The sequence below is a fragment of the Papilio xuthus genome, unplaced genomic scaffold (assembly GCF_000836235.2).
Source record: "Papilio xuthus unplaced genomic scaffold, Pxut_1.1 DF824888.1, whole genome shotgun sequence".
Taxonomy (NCBI): Eukaryota; Metazoa; Arthropoda; class Insecta; order Lepidoptera; family Papilionidae; genus Papilio; species Papilio xuthus.
In genome coordinates this window covers 1,302,092-1,322,211 of record NW_013533761.1, presented here as the reverse complement: position 1 = coordinate 1,322,211, position 20,120 = coordinate 1,302,092, and the positions used below count along the sequence as shown (strand labels likewise).

General features: G+C 32.4%; 1 protein-coding gene across 4 annotated transcripts in view; it reads left to right on the top strand.

Moving 5' to 3' along the window:
* nemy (cytochrome b561 family member no extended memory) overlaps window positions 1-20,120 on the top strand; it is a 53,343-nt gene that overhangs the window by 2,470 nt on the left and 30,753 nt on the right. For 2 of the 4 annotated variants that reach the window (XM_013325197.1, XM_013325196.1), the window contains exon 2: window positions 10,666-11,028. In XM_013325197.1, coding sequence (XP_013180651.1) covers window positions 10,877-11,028 — 152 coding nt within the window. In that variant the 5' untranslated portion in view covers window positions 10,666-10,876. 4 annotated transcript variants of the gene reach the window in all.

Here is a 20,120-nt window from a genome sequence, read left to right as displayed (position 1 = left end):
CAACTGGAAGTGACAGTTTGGGATCAAATGAAAATTAAATATGTCTGATGTATCTATAAACGTTTTATTAGAAATATATTGGAAAGATTTGTTATCTATCCAAAAATTACGTTTTTCCCGCGATCAAGATTTACAATTAAAATTTTGTAGATTTCCTAACTAGATATTCATAGATTTTTTTAACTATTATGAGTATATTTTGTTATTTAGTAAAACGAAATATAAATAAAATATATTTCACAAGGATGAAATATAAAGATATAGTCTACTTACAGTTAGTTTCTGAGACCAAAATCTTTGTATAAACTATATCGTCGTCCCTGTCTTTCTTTAAAAACAACAGAGATAAAAATATCTTTTAAACTGAGATTTTTGTCTCAGAAACCCACGGGTAATGCTATTACTCGTCCGCTGAAGCTTTGCCGATGGTCGTACGTCGTACTAAATGACGGTACTAAAGAATCGACTTTGAGTCGCAGTATGTGGGAGGGGGAGTCATCGGTAAATCGTCTGGGAGCGGATAATAAGCTGATAGCATCCTTTTCGTGGAGCTGACATGAGGATGATTTGTCAACGTCATAGCTGACAGATGACACGCGTCTTTGCCGGTAATTGGTGGAATTCTAAATTTAAAAAAAGTATTAAGAGGTATTTTTCTTGGTATTGGTTTCTTGTAAGAACAGTAGAGTAATCAGAGTTGAAAAAAGTAATATGTGAAGGATTTTCTTACTTTTTTTTGGAAAAATAATACAAAAGTTATGTTTTCTAAAGGTACACCTAAATGTGTACCTAGATAGCACAGCATTTTACATAGCGTGTTGCAAAAAACTGCAACGCTTGAAGGTTTATAAACTTTTTTTAAAGTTCTATTTTAAGCCATATTACCTGTATAAGCTGTTACTAGCATTTAATATATTATTCTACAAAATACAACCATAAAATTAAAGTTATCACATTTTTTTTAATTGGGTAAATTTCATAGCCTCATTATTTTTTTACTCAAATATACTACGAATGTCTCTTGGGCATTTTAATGCTTATGTTCTAATTACATTTAGACATAATTATATTAACAAATGGACACATTCATGTTAGGTGTGTAAACGGACTACGGAAGCGTCATGAAAATTATCGATTTAATTTAAATGTATTTGCCAGAGCTTTGACCTTTTGGTACAAACTTAGAACTTAGTTTGTATGTTATTCTTCATTTACGGTATTTTATTCCTTTTAAAACTCCTTAGAAGTTAGATAAAAAGAAACACAAAAGAAAACGGCAAAAGCTTTCACGTAATTTTACTGTAATGTTGGACCGGAAAGGTTTACCTTCTAAAAATATTTGTTCCAAACAAATCCTTTTTAAAGTAAACGATTCCGCACAAAAAAGCAACGGATATAGTTCAAATAATTTGTTTCCGAGATTAATCTTAATAATAATATGAACCTATATTTATATTTTTGGCCTAATTAGGTAACCGGACTTTGGCGAATACTTTGATAGTACCAAAATTATAAAAATCTTAAATACAATTTCTACAAGAACATTAACAAAATCCCCGACCTGATTTCTTATTTAGTCTCCTAAAAGCAACCACAAAAACTTACCGTTCATAAGTCTTTGAGAACTCTGCTTCCATTACTGGGTTTATTCATTCTATATTACCTCTTTTGTTATTTTCCCTCGCTTTGTACGAAAGTAGGGCTCCCGTGATAATTCACGGGAGCCCTACTTCAAATTTAATACTAGACTCTTGGATAAATAGGTTACTTTCAATAGCAGAAATTACTTTTCTTAGTTTAAAATTATATTGCACGGCGACGTAATATTAGGAATAACTATCCAAGTTAAAAACATGATTTTAGTTAACCGATTCAATTGCTATTTGGAATTACTTATAACTTGCTTCATTTGCAAAATAAATGTAATAAAAATAGACAAAAAAATGTCGAAACGACCAATGCCCATAGATATCCGCATTCCAAAATGTGTTTCCTAACTTTAATCGATGTAGGCGGAGACGCACAAAAAGAGAATATTTCCCCTTCTTATACGTCCCTTTCCTTCATCTAATCCCCTTCCCATCTATTCTATATAGAGAAGGATGGGAAGGAAAAGTGAACAATATTTAACAAAACTACCAATTAAATATTCAAGATTGGTATTTGTAAAAAAACATTATAGAAATAATAAAATAACGCCATTTAAACACAGTTGAGTATATCAAGTACTAAATTAAACGAAGTCGTGTATGCACATCAAATGTTGATTTTCCGAAACTCATCCGTCGCGAAATAATCAGGAGCGTGAAATCAAAATCTATACGTATATCTTGATTTCCAGTGCTCACATCTCACGTTGCTGATACCAAAATAGACTGTATTTTGTAGTGACAAGGTGTATTTTGCTATAGCATAAGATATTAAATTTCCAACCCTAGAGTGTTGCGTTTACAGCAAGAGGTAATCAAGAGGGAAGTAGGTCTAGTAGTTCTTTGACGCATTTTTAATTAACACTTTTTAAATGACTTTACTTTTTACTATGCTTAAATGTCATACAGTTAGGATTTTAATATTAACGTGAGAGAAGAATAGCTTTAAAAAAGAGTATGAAGGGATATGGTCATAAGAAGAATGAAATTAATACTTACGTCTTCCGAAAAGAAGGTAAACAAACCAGTTTTCTTATTTGTAATCGACAACTTAATTACAATTACTCTGGCGCTTTTGTTTCGTCTGTGATCATTCATTGTAATAGTAATAGAATCTGCTACACCGTAAATATATTATAGCAAAAAAACTTTTTCACGGTATTCTTATTACTATTTCATTTGTATAAATACATTTACTTACCACAACCTAGATTTAAAGTGGGAAATAATTAGAAGTATATTTAACGGATTTAAAAATTAAATTGGATTACTTGGGATGCGCTTTATTTAACTGGCATTTTTTACTACTAAAATTAACTCTTTATTTATGTATGTATTTTACAATTATACGATACAATATAAGCGATATATGGAGCGTCGGTGGCTCAGTGGTCAAGCACTTGACTTGCAATCTGCAGGTCCTGGCTTCGAATCCCGCCATGTACCAATGTGTTTTTCGATTTCCGATTTACATATGTACATTTATCCGACGTTCTTACGGTGAAGGAATACATCGTGATGCAACCTGCATATATCTGAGAAGTAATTCAAAGATATGTGTGAAGTCAACCAACCCGCACTTGGCCTGCGTGGTTGACTATGGCCTAATCACCCTTAACTTAGGGTAGGCTCCGAGCACCTCGGTGGGGACGTATAGTGAGCTGATGATGATGATGATAATGATGATGATACAATATAAGATACCAAGAAAATTGAACATTTTGTCTCGGAATATCCGAGGCAAATAAATAAACAATTTTATTATTCCCTGGATCAAATTACAACAGGCTGTAGTCACGTGGCATGTCAAATTCACTCAGCCCGCTTCCCGTTGGGCTTTGACAGTAATGAAGGTATGTTGCAATGTCCCCGGGGGCCTCTGTCATTTCCAGGGGAGAGTCCTGTCATTGTCACGTTCCTATATATCCGCAATATTTTCTTTAATAATGGCATATCTATGTCACTTTGTATTGTTTGCATTAAGTTTGTCAACTTTGGTTTTGAAAGCTTGAAAGAAAATAAACCTATTAGCAACTATGTGTCGCCTGCGAATCCGTCCGCGCGGATATAAAAAAGTTCAATTTCTAGTCTATGTGTTCTTCTAGCCTATGTGTTCTTCTAGCCTATGTTCTATATGTGTGCCAAATTTCATCGAAATTCCGTTCATTCGTTCTGGAGATATCTTCAAACAAACATCCATCCACCTATCCACTCATTCGCATTTATAATATTAGTAAGATAGTCTGTCTATAATTTGAATAAGAACAGCAAAATAATTTATTAATAAAAGTTATTATACTAAAGACTTTACCCAAGGTTTGGTGCTACAGTTATTTTAAGCATATATTTTTTCTACCTTTCTAAACTTCTTAATTAAACTTATTCTATTTTATAAATATAATATTAGTAGGAAATTCTAAACGTGAGATCATTATTTGCTTAAAAGTTTGTACACTAAGACAGCCTTATCTTTTACTAAATAAGGCGAATGATTTCCAAACATTGTTCATATTACCTTCAACGCCTTTGTGTTTACATGATTCAAACTATGTCAATCTAAATACTAAAGTATGTGACATTATACTAAATCGTACGTAAACTGCAGTAGAAACTGACATTAACACTGACTTATCTTACTAAGATTATTAATGCGAATGTTTAAATAGATGAATCGATGTTTGTTTGAAGGTATCTTCGGAACGGCTTAACGGATCTTGATGAAATATGGCACAGATGTAGAACATAGTCTGGGTTAACACATAGGCTAATCGTTAAGTTTTTTAATTCCGCGCAGACGGTGTCGCAGGCGACAGCTAGTAATGTTATATTCTTGAGTAACAACTTTCATCCAAATGACTTGATCGTTCCTCATTTCCTATAATATTCGCTTGCGTAATACGCGTTAGCTGCGTTGCATAAATAGCGTACGAGGTGGGATATCGTAGAACCTTCCCCATTGCACTGAGTGATTTGAGGTCACGTTAAATTGTCCCCTTCCTCCGCGCAATTGGTCGTGTACCTCTAGACACAGCCGCTCTAATCTGATGCGTAATATGAATGAATGGTATCCCGGGTACATTTTTAAAGAGGATGACGACCTAAATATATTGCATAATCTAATTCTCGGATACTACTCATTTTAAATTAGAAACACCATAAGAAAGACCTACAAATTAAGGACAGAAAAAAAACGAAGTATGGATAATGATTGTGGAAATACATTTCTCTCGAATCAGGGAAATATTTCGTGTTTTTTCTGGAAAAAAAATCTGAAATACTATTTTTGTTTTAATTTCTTCTTTTGTACTTCTGAACGACTCTATTTATATGAAGCCGTGGATATCCGTGACTGATAATAATATGAAAAAATATACAGTCTTATTGTTAAATAATTATAAAAAATAACTAAGCTTACTATTGATACGTGTACGACAAGGAATTTTTAATTATATTGTGTGTGAAATGTTTGTCATTGTTTGCGTTAAGCTCTAGGATGTGTAATTTTTGTCTGTTCATTGATGTTCACGCGTCGAGGCGCCAGGGCGATATAAACTTCCCCATTTCGAATAAACAACAATTCAAAGCGCCATATTTTTCCATTAGGTATTCAGCAAGGGAGATTCATGCGTTTTTCTCTATCATAATTTATTTCGTGCGTATCATGTTATTTTTTATGCAATGTATAAGCCAGCGCTTGACCACGATTCCACCTGATGTTAAGTGATGATGTTATTTGATTTACTTAAGGGGAGACTATATTTTTTTTAATTTTGACTGTCCGTCTTTGTCTATCCGCAAATCCGCGTTTGTTCTGACACAGCTGGACCTATTTTGACGGAACTTTTACTTATGGTTGTTGAATTAAATTGCACGGCAGTTTGCATTCTTTACAATAATGGAAACTTGGAAAACTGCCGTGCTTAGAGTGGTTAAATGGTCAGTTAGAGAATCCCTTTATCTAAAATTTTCATACATTTGCACACTAAAGGACTTCTTAAGACCTTAGTGGCATATTCTCTTTATAACAGTTCAATCATTCTTACAAAAAGAAAACGATAGCAATGTTTTATTAATATAAAATACACAAATGTAAACATACTGCGGCAATCTATAATTAGAGAATCTGAAACAAGATACATTCATGTTTATCTTTTTAACAGATGTCCTGATTACTTGACGAGTTCATTGTACTTATGACGTTACAAAATGTTACATACTGTAGTTCTTCTCCGTTTTAACAAAGACTATAATAGTACTATTTAGCAACAATATTTTATTACTATAACTAGCTGTCGCCTGCGACTCCGTCCGGGCGGAATTAAAAAAAACAATTGGTCGCAGCGTAATGTTCTATAGCCTAAAGTCTCCCTCTACAAATGGACTAACCAACAAAAAAAGTATTTTTCAAATCGGACCAGTAGTTCCTGAGATTAGTGCGTTTAAACAAACAAACTCTTTCGCTTTATATTATAATATTAGTACATATAGATTAATCTTATTCGTACGTATTAACTTATCAAATAACATATTTATTTTTGCCGTCAGTTTATTGTTATAAAGATAGGCATTTATTTCTTTTTCAATAACACTATGATCGTACTTGTGTAAGACACATTTTATATAAAGAAGCATTTTGAAGTAAAATGCCGGTGAAATAAGGCACGGTTCAATGGTACGTTCTTACAGCTCTTGTTACAAAGGACGTAGCAACTCGATAACTCTGTGTTAGGTCAAGTCTTTGCTCTTTGCTTCACTTACGTTCTTAACCTTTGAAGTTATTGACTACCATTAAATAAATAAATAAACTAACTTAAGTAACTTAAGTTTCAGAATATAAAATAATTTTGGCCATTTTGCTTGTAACATATTATTAGGTTATAAAAAATATTCGTTGCATTTAGTTAAATTGCTTTAGTTACAAACGGACGCTTACAATATTAACTGGAGTATATTATAATAGACAATGCGTGTTAAAGATTGACCTATCTCGTTCAACTGGAGAGTCTGTGTCCTCATTTGCAGCCCCCGAGGTCGGTCTGAGTGCCCACTGCCCAGTGCCCGACTTGTCCACTCGCTATTCAGGTGTTTCGCGAAAACGACCATTGTAAAAGATGCATACTAACTTATTACTACTGTATTCTCTATGATTTTGATAGTAAAATAAATTTGCTTCATTCTTAAAGCACAAATTCAGGATTGTACGTAGTAAAATAGTAACTTTTTAAATAAAAAAAACATATAGTCTTACTCATACTAATAATATAAATGCGACTGTTTAGATGGATGGCTGCATTTTTGATAGAAGGTTACTCCGGTAAGGTTCAACGAAACTTGATGGAAATAAGCGCAAATTCACATAGTCTGGAAGAAACATAGGCTACTTATTAAGTTTTTTTTTATTCCGCGTGTTCGGAGTCGTGGGCGACAGCTAGTTTTATTATAAGTTGTAATAGAGTTAGTTCTCTACACTGACATGAGGAAAGGAAATTAAATGAGTATAGACAAAGCAGGCGGAGTGTCGGGACGCGACACGTCCGCTCCTCTCATCTCGTACACTCCCTCCCCCTCCCTACATAACTTTGTTCATATGATACACATGTATGTTGTACTAGCCATCGCCCGCGACTCTGAACACGCGGAATTAAAAAAAAACTTAATAAGTAGCCTATGTTTCTTCCAGACTATGTTCCATATGTATGCCAAATTTTATCGAGATTGAGCAGTTTTGGAGATACCTTTCAACAAACATCATCTAAACAACCACATTGATAATATTAGTATTATAAAAAGTAAGAAAACACAATAAATGATACTTCTCAACCAGTGATATGTACAAATTCCTCATTTTCATTGAATTCGACTATAGTGACTTTCGTCTTTTTCATTTATGTTCAGTGCTATTTTCAAATTTAGAACAAGCCTGTAGGTTAGATTAGAGCTTCAACCAACTACTTGTTTGCTCTCCATTGTATTTTCCCTTGCTATTTCATGATTTCCATTTTGTTTCCGTTTTAACAAAGCTTTTACTATTCGGGCTGCGTGATGGCCTCTTGAACTAGATTTTGTATTTTACGGGAAGATTGTTAAGCATCAAGTAACTACGAAACATTTATTTTAAATTGAAGCTAATGTTGGTTTGTATGCTTTTATATACTAGAAGCCATTAAGTTGATATTTAAAGAATTTGTATTATTCTGCAAAGTTTTAATACCATAAGATAAGAAAAACGACTTGAGTCGTTAGACAAAACCTCCCCTTAAATTAATCTGTCACCAACGACGTGTGATTTTTTTTTTCAGAACACAATTGCATAATAATTAAATAAACAAACTAAAGTGACGTAATCAGTTCATTTTAATGGCTATATACTAAACCTGTTCATGATCTTACTCGTGTTAATGTTAGCTTGACTCTCGTGAATACGTAATTTGTAGCAATTTCAGCGTAACGAACTTTCCTTGCGTCTTTTTACTTTCATTTGCCGTAACTAAGTGCTCTTACTGCACGGAGCTAAATATAAAGCTAAATATATCCAATTTGTGTATGCATTTCGACTCTCTTTGCCGCAAACACTTTAAATAACTTAATGTAATGTTTGTATAATAATTATTATTAGCTATCCCTTCTTAGACTACCTATGCTCTATTCCAATTTCAATCTATTCTTATTTCAAATGTCATCTAAATCTGTTCAGCCGTTTTGTAGTTAAATGCTTATCCAAATTTTGACTTTTATAATAAAAAGTAAGGTATTATTGTAATTACTAACATTTTTGATATACTTAAATTTTAACGAAACTTAGCAACACTTCAAAAGCTGATCACTTATATGGTTTAAGTTGAAACTTTAAAATTAACTTCAGTAAGGACAAAAAAGTCAATTAGCCTCTCAGATAAGTTAACCTGGTAATAGCCGTGATGGTATTATGGGTAAATATACATAAGTATAGTAAAATCCTACTAATATTATAAATGCGTAAGTTTGAATGGATTTTTGTAACAACGTATCGTAGATCTTGATAACATTTGGCAGAGATGTAGTCACACAGTCGGAAAGACCACATAGGGTACAAATTAAGGTTTTTTAATTCCGCGCGAACGGTGTCGCGGAAAACATCTATTAAAAACATAAAAATAAATAGGAATTCAAAAGTTGCGTTTTCATTCAACTTATATAAGTTCGCTGCTACATATAATTCAATTTGTTTTTTAATAAAACAAAGAAATAGATGGCAACGCTGCCGTCTCGTCTGCGTTGTTTGTATTCACTTGCAAAAGGTATACAGAGGGGAATTGGGAATGTTATTTTCAATGCTCGAGGGATGCTGAGTAACAACGTATGGAATTTGTATTAGGAACATACGTATATTATTAACATAATGCAAGTATCTTGTCTATTCAAATTAAAGGAGAACTGTTATTTTGTATTTCGATGCGAGGAAAATAGTTATATCTGTTATAAGATTTCTTATTATATCAATTTTTTTTCGTTTGATGGGTCAATTTGAGAAAGATTTTTAGAAAATGTTTATACAAACACACAACCAAATAACTCTTACTAAACAGTTAACTTAACTGAAACTTAACAGTTGGATTAAAGGGAATATACAAAAGGCAGTTATCCTAGAAACCGCGCGCATCGTGAGAAGGTTCCTGTCTCTGAAGCCCTGACCACTGGTTGTTTGAGTCATGGGATTCCGCAGCCGGTGGTGTTCTATTTTTAATATAATATGTTTTGTATATTTTTATATTTTGGATATGAAATGTACTATATTAAAAATATGACAAATAAACGAATACTTATAAATATAACTGTTTTCATGGTTGGATAGTTGTTTGTTTGAATGTATCTCCAGAACGGCTGAACTATAGAACATAGTCTTAAAGAACATATAAGCTGCTATTTTTTTTTAATGTTCGCTCGGAGGGAGTCACGGGCGACCGCTAGTTATTGATACATCCTATTGAATAATGCGTCGTTAGATTTATTGAACACAACTAACTTGCATAAGTTACTTAGCTTTGACTATAGACTGACGACTATATGAAAGACATAAGTAAAATTATAAATATGATATAATTAGGCATTTTCTGAAAACAACTCATTATAAAATAGGGTCGCGTTTTCTTAATTGGCCAATTATAAAATTGCATTGTGTTCGTAATTAGGTTAATTATGTTTGTTTTTGCTACGGAATAGATTAAAATTTTAAGGACTCTTACATTTCTTATCTACGTGAATTAATTTTATAACATAACCTATAATGTTACTAATATTATAAATGCGAATGTTTGGATGGATATTTATTTAAAGGTATCGCCAGAACGGCTGTATGGATTTCGCTGAAATTTGGCATGGATGTAGAACATAGTTTGAAGGAACACCCAGGCTTTTTTAATTCCACGCGGACCGAGTCGCGGGCTATAGCTAGTATTAATGTTTTATAAATATGTTGCGTATCTGATTACTGTTTACGTCAAAGTTAAACTAATTTTGGAGTACATAATATGATAACGATAGATTAATAAAAACCTCTTTCTTCTAAAGTTAATATTTATTCCTACAACTTTCAAAGCTTGATTGCAACTACAAAGGCATAATTAACTTTAGTCAATCTTTTCTAAGCGTCAGTCGAATGTGTTCTGCGCAAGTGGCATATATCTAAACCCCGGTAGTTAAAAATAATTGCATAATGAAAATGGGTGCTAATGAAAAGAATTATGTTTGTGTTTCCTACGAATATTGAAATAAGAATGGGAATATTCACACTAGTGATTTTACGAATAATAAGTAAATATAAAATTTATTCCTGCCTCCTTTGAAGGATACAATATACTAAAGGATGTATGCAATTCGAATTGACGTTGTAACGAATAAATTTTCTTAATTAGTAGAGAAAGTTAGTTTATATTTCAATTATCGAAATCATCATTAATATATGTATTAAATAAACGATAAAAGTTAGAACGTGCACTTAGCGTTAATGGTTAAATAGTAAGAGTTTAATCGTTTCCAGGTCCAGAAGTTTCTTAATCAGCGAAGTTGGCAAGTATAAACTTACAGTTCGCTGTATCACCAAGAAACTCGAAAGCGACTTGACAGTGTTGGATTTAATTAAAGATTGTCGGAGTGTGTGATTAGTGAACTTTGATTTTGTTCTCCGGAGTGTTCCGGAGTGTACTGTGTTTAGTAAAACAAGCAAAGTGTCTCCAATAAAGTTGTCGGCGATGGACAGCAACTCGGTATCACCGATGCCAGAGCTGGCTCCCATCGCGGAGTTTGATAAATCGCCGCCTTCTCCCCCCAACGAAGAAGTGCCAATGGACGACTTACCGCCACCTCCGACTATATCGCAAGCCGAAGGCAAGAAAATTAAAATGTGAGTATTACTTCGGTAAAGTAGTTTTATTAAGGTAAAATAGTCTTCTTGTCACGACAAGAAGGTTTCTGAGATCAAAATCCCCGTTAAGGACCTATTATTGTCTCTGTTCTGTCAAAGGTAATGACAAGAATGACGAAATGTTTTATAGAGATTTTAGTTTAATAACCCACCTAGTAAGCCTAAAGGACTTACTATTATATTAAAATAGCAGTAGTTGTCTGTGGTATATCAAGACTAAACCTAAGTAGTTCAAGATAACCGTTAATGCTTAGGCTTAATTACTATAACAGAAAATAGTCTTGTTTCATTAATAAAATCTGTGATCTATTAAAAAATCACTACACTAGTGCTGCCATCTATTGATTATAAACATGATTATAAAAGTGTGAAATAAAAATCGCTTGTACGAGCATGCAAGTACAAGCGTCTACGGATAGATGGCGCTGCCTGGAACAACTCTTGCGCATCTATTCATTCATTAAGTAATGGCTTAAAACACAAACTCGTATTAATTATCATGTATATCAAATGTCTATGAAGAGGTTCTAAACACTTATAGTTATATATTGTGAAATAATACCATAGGCTTTCTTTATCTCGCTCTGACAGATTGATTTATTAGTATATGGTCTCTGTCTGGCCTAAACTATTAGTGAGGTCGAAGTAGGGCGCATACACACCGCACACGATTGAGTCGAGATCTCGGAGAGTGTTGATACGAACGTCGCGTCAAACATGCTCATGTGACCGATTGCCGCCAAATTTTTATATTTTCGAACTTATACATAAATCGAGTGTTTGTGATCTGTGGGATTTTATCAATTATTTAACATTGTGTTATACTTTTTTTGTAATCGAGAAATTTATCAAGAATGGCACGAAGCAAGAATCAAAAGTATGTTTTTTTTTATTTTTTAATATTTTAATTTGCGCGTTTCACTAATTTAACTTTTTTAATTTTTACAAAACAATCGCCTTAAGAGTATGGGAGTTTATAATTTAAATAACTTTATATGCAAATTTATTATAGAGTTTAGTTAAAGTTTGATACCTTTGACAATATAATTAAGTGTTTCGTATTTAGTGCATTTTTTTATATAAAAGTTTCATTAACCAATATATCCTTGATTAAAACTTGGCACAAAAAACCAGGAAGGCATTAATTGACTTCAATAGAGTTTCTAATTTACGTTGATATGGTACAAAAAGATGCGTCGGTCAGTTATCTGTTGTAAGGAAGATAGTAAAAATTATTCAATACGCATCCTACTTAATAGGAAGGAACGTTTAAGGTTTATTTAATTTATAACACAAATTATATGTTCTGAAATGTTAGATTGTGTTTTAATGATTTAGTTTAAAAAAAACCTTATAAAATCCCGTAGACTTTACAACCTACTTGTAATCTTTCTGTCTTGATTTGATACTCGAATGCACTTTCTTTTTTCACAAGAATCAAGAGCACTTCAAACTGGAGGAAGTCGCTACTTGAGACGAGCGTTAACGTGCGATGGGACAGACTTGTTACCGTGATGATTATCCACAGTTATCTCGTCATTTTCTTCCAATTTAGAGATTTAAATGTAGAAACTAAGTCCTTGGATATAATCCGGGCTAATTTAGTATTACGACAGCTCTTAGTAAACTATCGTTTGTTAAAAATACAAATTTTGCAGAACAAAACTTTAAACATTAATACGATTATACGCCTCAAACTTGACCATACAATAGACAAATAAAATCTACAGTACTTCTTCCTGACGTTACTTAAATTTACATAGGAATTAGTTATCAAGTTAATTTATAAAAAATGCACAAATTGCAAAATTGTAGTTAACGATAATCTACATAGGAGCCATAGTACTTTATTCATTCTCTCGTTTGATGGTAAAGTGTCATCTGTCGAAGTCAGAATCAGTATTCAAGTGACCTATTCTGGATTCTTGGGAATGTTTGCTACTTTTTATTCCCCGCCTTCAGAAATTTTATTGACTTTTTCATCATAAAAGATACTAAGTAGTTAGTAACTGTCATTTTTTATGATAGCAAAAAGAAGCTGGAGACAAATACTTTTACGTAAAAATGTTTAAGTTCTCGGGTAGTCAAACTGTGTGGTCCTTGATGACAATTTTGTCGAGGCCTATAGTTACCAATTGTCAATGATGTACACATCAAAAATAAATGCTAATAAACCTAATTCTCTTAACAAACGTTGACCATATCTCGATATAGACTTGCCACCTGTGAGAACAAAGTTCAGCAGTTACTTGATTGAATTAACTTCTAGTTAAGTTTTATTTTATGCAAAATGACTTTAAATATATAACTTAATTCATAAAATTAATGTCAAATTGCTGGAAGTCATAAAAATAAATTACCTAATTATAAATTTTTGGTAAAATTAGAAAGTAGTGGAATTTTAAGTGATACGCCTAATGATATGATTTCGAATAACTTAACTGTATCAAGTTAGGTTACTACTTACAAAGTATCCAATACTATATGTACTATGCGTACACAATAACATGACAATTGTAATAGTTTCCAAAATCAAAACATATATCAAACATTTGCGGTCTTTTTTCATAGAGAATGACTGAGAAGGCAATATATATATATATTTTGTATTATAAGTGGAAACTCACATTAAGGACAGCTCACATACACTCTCGTTTACATCTCACCTTCCATCGTGCGTCAATTTGTGACATGTGAGAAAGCTACCTCATTCGCTGGTCTGGTAAATTTAGTGTTAACTTTTTGGTAGACTGTACAAGAATGGCGGTGTTACGCCATCGTACGCAAATCTCGTGATATTGCGCATTAATTGTTAGGAATTATTCATTACGAGTCGTTTTATAATTACAGAACTTACTGCATGGAATATTATGCATAATAATAGCAACATCCTATGATTATATAAAGTAAATAGAGTATAAATATGTATAGAGTTTTAAATATCGGCTGTTAAACAAATTTTTATTTAATAATCTGTAGGAATAATTCTCGAAGTACGTAGCCCGCATGCGAGTCTATTCGACCTCCAAGTGTGTTGTTTTATTAAATCCAATGATCCATTGAGTGGGTCGCAGAGAGCGGGGCCGGGCTCAGGAAATGGGATGAAATTGATTCTGTTTAATGTCGCACGGGAGAGACGGGACCGAGAGATCACTCATTGATCTACCGCCTCCCCTCATGGCCGACGACCAATATGTACATGCGCTTGCGCAATCTTGTTGCATATTATTATTTTAACTTTAAATAACAAAGTAGGACTTACGCTTCGCAATTATGTTTTAAACAGACTAAAATACGATGTGTTTGATAAAATTAGTATGTTATATTTCTGATATAACTATCTTAAAGTTAATGAATATCAAAATGAAACAGTCAAAATAGAACTGTCCCAAGAAAAGCAATCAGCGTTTTATGTCCACTCTATCAATTGCATTTGTCGAAGATTGTAACAATACAGTGAATTATACGCCTAACCTAAAATTAAATGCTCCAAATATTAAATGTATGAGATAAGGAACTGAGCTATGAACTAGTTTTGATAAATCTATAATCAAGCTGTATTGAAAGTTGCTTAGTGTTGATTGACGAATACATATTTGTATCGAATTATATTTACTGCCAAGGTTAATATATACCTTTATAGTAATTCAAGTGAGTAAATATTAAAATTTAAGATAAAATAATCTTATATAATATTAATCTTGCTTAGTTTTATAGTTAAAACAAGCAATATTAGAGTGCAAGGGATGTTCAAAATATCGATCTTCATTTGTATAGCCATAAGACCTTCATAAGTTTAGCAATTTATCGTAAATATGTAAGTAAAAATATAATACAAAAATATTCCATCATACGGTTGTAATTTAAATAAGCTTGTATCAAAAAAAAATTTAGTTTAGTTCGATGGTTCGTGATCGTTTACGTGCTAATGATTCAAAGGAAAAATCTTCATTTTCGTCTTAAAACACTGGGTATCCTGTGTAGGTACATTCTAAATTATTCATAAGTACATCGTGTTTAATGGCCTGCGTATCCATTAGTCTTGCATAGGGGAATAGAATGAACGTTACTCACATATGAAGCTCCCCTTTTTGATAACAAATTATCACTATGTTTTTTGTTCATTCGTGTCACGCAACGATGTGTTCGTTGCATTTCGTATTTAGATTTTTTCGTTTTATTTATACTTGGATGGTTCAGAGTTTGATTATATTTGTAGTACATAATTATCCAAAAATATTAATATAGATTAAAATTATATTGTTTATTCTTACTTCTTACTGTCTCAGTCATATTATAAATGTGAAAGTTGAAATGTATGGATGGATGGATGTTTGTTTAAAGATATTTCTGGAACGGCTCAACGGATTTTGCACACATATAGAACATAGATCTGAACGAACACATAGGCTACTTATTAAGTTTTTTATAATCTACCTTTTTGATAAAAATAATTATCAAAAAGGTCTTTACTCTTTTTTTAATCAACATAATCTATCGAGTATGTTGGTCATATAAAGTTGCAATAAATTTAATGATTCTGTTTTAAGCAGCCGAAATGTTATATTATACATCTATAGAGTAATAAACGGGTTGAAACAAAAGAGTTCTCGGAATTCGAGTGGAAATAAAACCGGGAACGGTTCCATTGAAGAGCGTTTCCACGATATTTCATATTCAAATCTTTCGGTTCGCTGACAATGGCTTTTGAGCTCGATCGTGACTTACATAATTACGTTTCTAGTCTAGAAATTGAGCCAATCTCTTCCCTTTGTTTTAAATAATAAATTAAGGTGCTCTTTTAATTAATTACTATTAACAGGATATTTGATGGCCATTTGTTTCTTTTGCGTTAAATCAGCTGTTTATTGAATGGAATGTACTAAGTAGCGCCTTAAGCACTCTATAGGTTTTCCTTTACAATGTAACATGAAATAAAATTTATAAGAATCTTGACGGCTTTATTAACTTATCTAAACAAGAGACACTACTCTTTTCTACTATGCCTAAAGGCAAAAAACAAGACAAGTCCGACTTAAACCGGCAACAGTTCTCTAACCGTGGGTTTCCAAGTCTAAAAGCTCTGTATAAAACATATCGTCATCTGTATCGTAATCTTTGACAACACAGAGATGTGAATATGTTTTAAACGGAGATTTTGAACTCAGAATCACACAGTAAGTTAATAATATTAAGATCTCGGTGCAACTTGTCTAATCTTACCACAGATTCTTAACACAAATTATGTCATATTGAGATTTATTATATCAACGTTAGAATTATGAAGGAACACCAAGAAAGAAAACCTTGACTGCACCAACATACCATAAATTATTGGATTTCTTCTGTAAGGATTGTGTTTAATTATTAAAATTATAAAAAGATAAAAGGAAATAAATCCTTTTCTCTTTTCTTATATGAATTGCATTTTATTAACAAATATTTTCTACCATTCCAATCCTTGTTGAACTTTTTTCTCAATCGTAGCTTTTGAATTCAGTTCATTAAGTTTGACTCACGATGTCAATACGTTTTCAAGTCAACAACTTTGACCTCTCGTCTAATTGAACATGAGTTTTATCGTTCAATTCAACTTATGTAGATCTAGTTACGAACAGAAGTACGGTGCCTTTCCATGCAATTGTTAGATCGCAATTGAATGGTAACCGAATACGAATGCTATTGTTTCAAGATTCATCATAAAATATTAGGTCAGTTTAAACTCAGTCAGGGCTATGTTATCAACATCATTTAATCTTACTATCATTATGAATGCGAATATTTAAATGGATGGATAGATGGATGTTTGTTCGATGGTATCTTCAGAACGGTTGCATGGATCTCGCTGAAATTTGGCATACATGTAGAGTAGAACATAGCCTGAAAGAACACATCGACTATTAATTAAGTCTTTCTTAAATTCCGTGCAGACGGAGTCGCAAGTGACAGCTTGTGTGTAGAAAACAAAAAACAAGCACAACCTACAACAAACATTCAGAGATTTAATGTGTATTATAAACGTGTAATTCACAAGAATTTAAGATTTAATTTTGATAATTATTTATGTTGACTCTAGTAATATTTAAAAATATTGTATAAATATGCATTGCAAAAATACAGGAACGGAAGGCGATAAACGTATGCAAATTGTGTTAGTAGTAAAGATCGGCATACTTTTATTTATGTACTAGAACGTAAGATAAGAATCTACGCAAGATTGCATTGTTAGATCCATCTTAATTAGTCAACGATAGTGAAACTGAGCATGTGGAATGTTTCTGGCAACATTAAGATTTTGTAGAAAAAAAATAGACTTACCGTTGGTTTTTGAAATCAAAATCTGTGTATATCCCTGTCATTATCTTTGATGAAACAGAGATAACAATAGGATTTAATCAGGATTTTGGTCTCAAATAGGGAATAATGTAAGTTTTATTTTTTTTCTGAATTGCTATTTTTTTTAAATATCGCATAGTAAAGTTGTAGGTAAATTAGATAGAAATAATGCATAAAACAAGTGAATGTACACCTGTAGATACAGCGCAGGTGCGCGTAATGAATTAACTTTAAGTTTATTACAGTACTGTTATATAGTCGTAGCTTAAGAATGTTCGATTCTAATTTTAGCTCTAAAATCTTTTGTGTTTCATCTACAAAATTGTTGATTAAAGTTTGACTATGACAAAAATTAATACATTAAATATTTATCTCAAATTTTTTGGTGTAGTTTTTATAATATATGTTTCTTGTAATAATTAAAATAAATATGTTTCCTCCGAAATAGATAACAAAAAATATAAATTAAATAACATTAATCTACTGAGGTACAAACTGAATCTTTTGCGTGCATTTTTTGTCACTTGTCGAGAAAGCAACTGAGGTTACGTAAAGTTTTTTTTCGTGTTTTTATTTCAGTTGTTTACGGAAGTTTTATAAATACATACAGTAACTATTACAAGTAATTTTTAAGTTATTTACTTAGATGTTTCAGTATTTCTCTCATATTAATAAAAAAACATAAGCTTGACATACGATTGGACAAATAAATGAGTGTTGCATTGGGTACCTATACGTAAAACTTTGATAGGACTTCTTATTTAAGGTATTAAAATGGTATTAATTGAAAATAATAATAGTTTTAGGAAATACGAATTGGTGAGCAATAACTGTGCACCGAGCCACCGAACCAGAACTGTACCGAACACCCAATTGCGACCGATAGCTGACGTGGATTGTAACACTGTTCTAGTTATTATAAAAAAAATTGTTTTCTTTTATCATGCTTGAATAATTCCGTACGAATTTTACCAACCGTATTTTCGTAAGTCTGTTATCGATAACGGTTTCTATTCTATTTTCAAATATCTTTCATATTTCAATGTTTAGATTGCATCGTAATATTTACCAGACAGTTTTGTTAAATGTATAATAGCAAGGAATGTGACAAAAGTATTTTGCTTAAGCAGCCATAGTGTACATCGGTTATTATTCAAACAAAGAAATATGAATACCTACATCAATAAATATTAAAAATACTATGTCGGTGTCATCCTTAAATAATATATAATTGGCTGTCAGTTGTATATTTCATCTTGAATAAAGCAATCGCAATATATCGTAAGAAACAATTTTAAAATTTAAATTCATGCAACGTTCAAGATCTACGATAGGTGATATCTCACCTAAAGTGGTACCGTTCCTAATAGTTTATAGTTAATTTAGCCGTGTCCAGTCTCTATCCCGTGGGTGATTTGCATGAATTGATTGCACGCGCGTCGCACGCCGCACCGCACGACGTGGGCACGGCCAGCTAGTGCTTGTGGTCCGCGCGTGCACCGCAGTCGCGCGCCCCCTATCGACCGACCTATACACGTTTACACGTAAGACTTAATTACATCCTCGATTGTAGCAATTTTCAAACAATTTAAGACTAACACTCGTATAAACGATTACGTCCCATTTTAGATTCGGTCGCGATTAATGATAGCAGATGGCCTCACTCCCGCCCTTCCCTGTGTGCATCTCCTGTGAATAATTACTAGTTCCTTCGAAAACTCAATTGTGATATATGTTCTCTGCTAAACTGACAGAATGCGTCAACGATATCAACTGAAACAAAGACCGTACGTATTTAACAACTTTTGTTTATGCTTAACGTATGTATTTAGGATTAGTTAAATTTGTTTTTTAATGTACTCATAATATATTTTTTCCCTGGAAATTTCGTTTTTCCGGACTCATACAATGGTTGAAGCAATTGACGCCCGATGTTTGTATACATCACACTTTGACATTGTCAAGCGAACATAACAATACCATATTGTGGTACTAACGTCGCTTTTGACAACAGTTGTATGTAACCTTGATTACATTAAAACCGCACTAACATAGCATATATTATTAGAACTTTGGATCAGAAAAATAAATAGTTCTAAGCTGAAATATATTTTCATTCGGACATTATGTAATTAATGTGTTGGTTATGAATCCATATGTACTAACATTTCCTCTATATAGTGGCATTGGAAAATGAAATTAGGATACGTTTATTAATCCGCAAGGGCATTGACCAAACAAACGGAGCTACGAGCTGTACTGGACAGGTCTGTAGGCATGCAGTTGTAATGGTTTTAATAATGGTTATACAAACATATATATATGTTGTATATGTTTTTGTATTACTACAAGCTGTAGCCCGCGACACCGTCCGCGCTGTAATAAAAAACATATTCAGTAGCCTATGTTTTCTTCCAGACTATGTTCTATATGAATGGCAAATTTAATCGAGATCCGTTAAATCGTTCTGGAGATATCTTTAAACAAAAATCCATCCGTCCATCCATCCAAACATTCGTATTTATAATATTAGTCTGATTAAATATGTTGAAATGTAACAAATTATCTAAACAAATGTCACTTGTACAATTAGTATAATTACATTTTATTGCATTTTTTTTTGGTACAGACATATTACAAAAATTTATAACCGGCCAGTATTAGTAATTTAATCGAAATATTTTTAAAAAATAAACTATTGCCGGAAATATTATGTCTGGCCATGGTCGCCATTT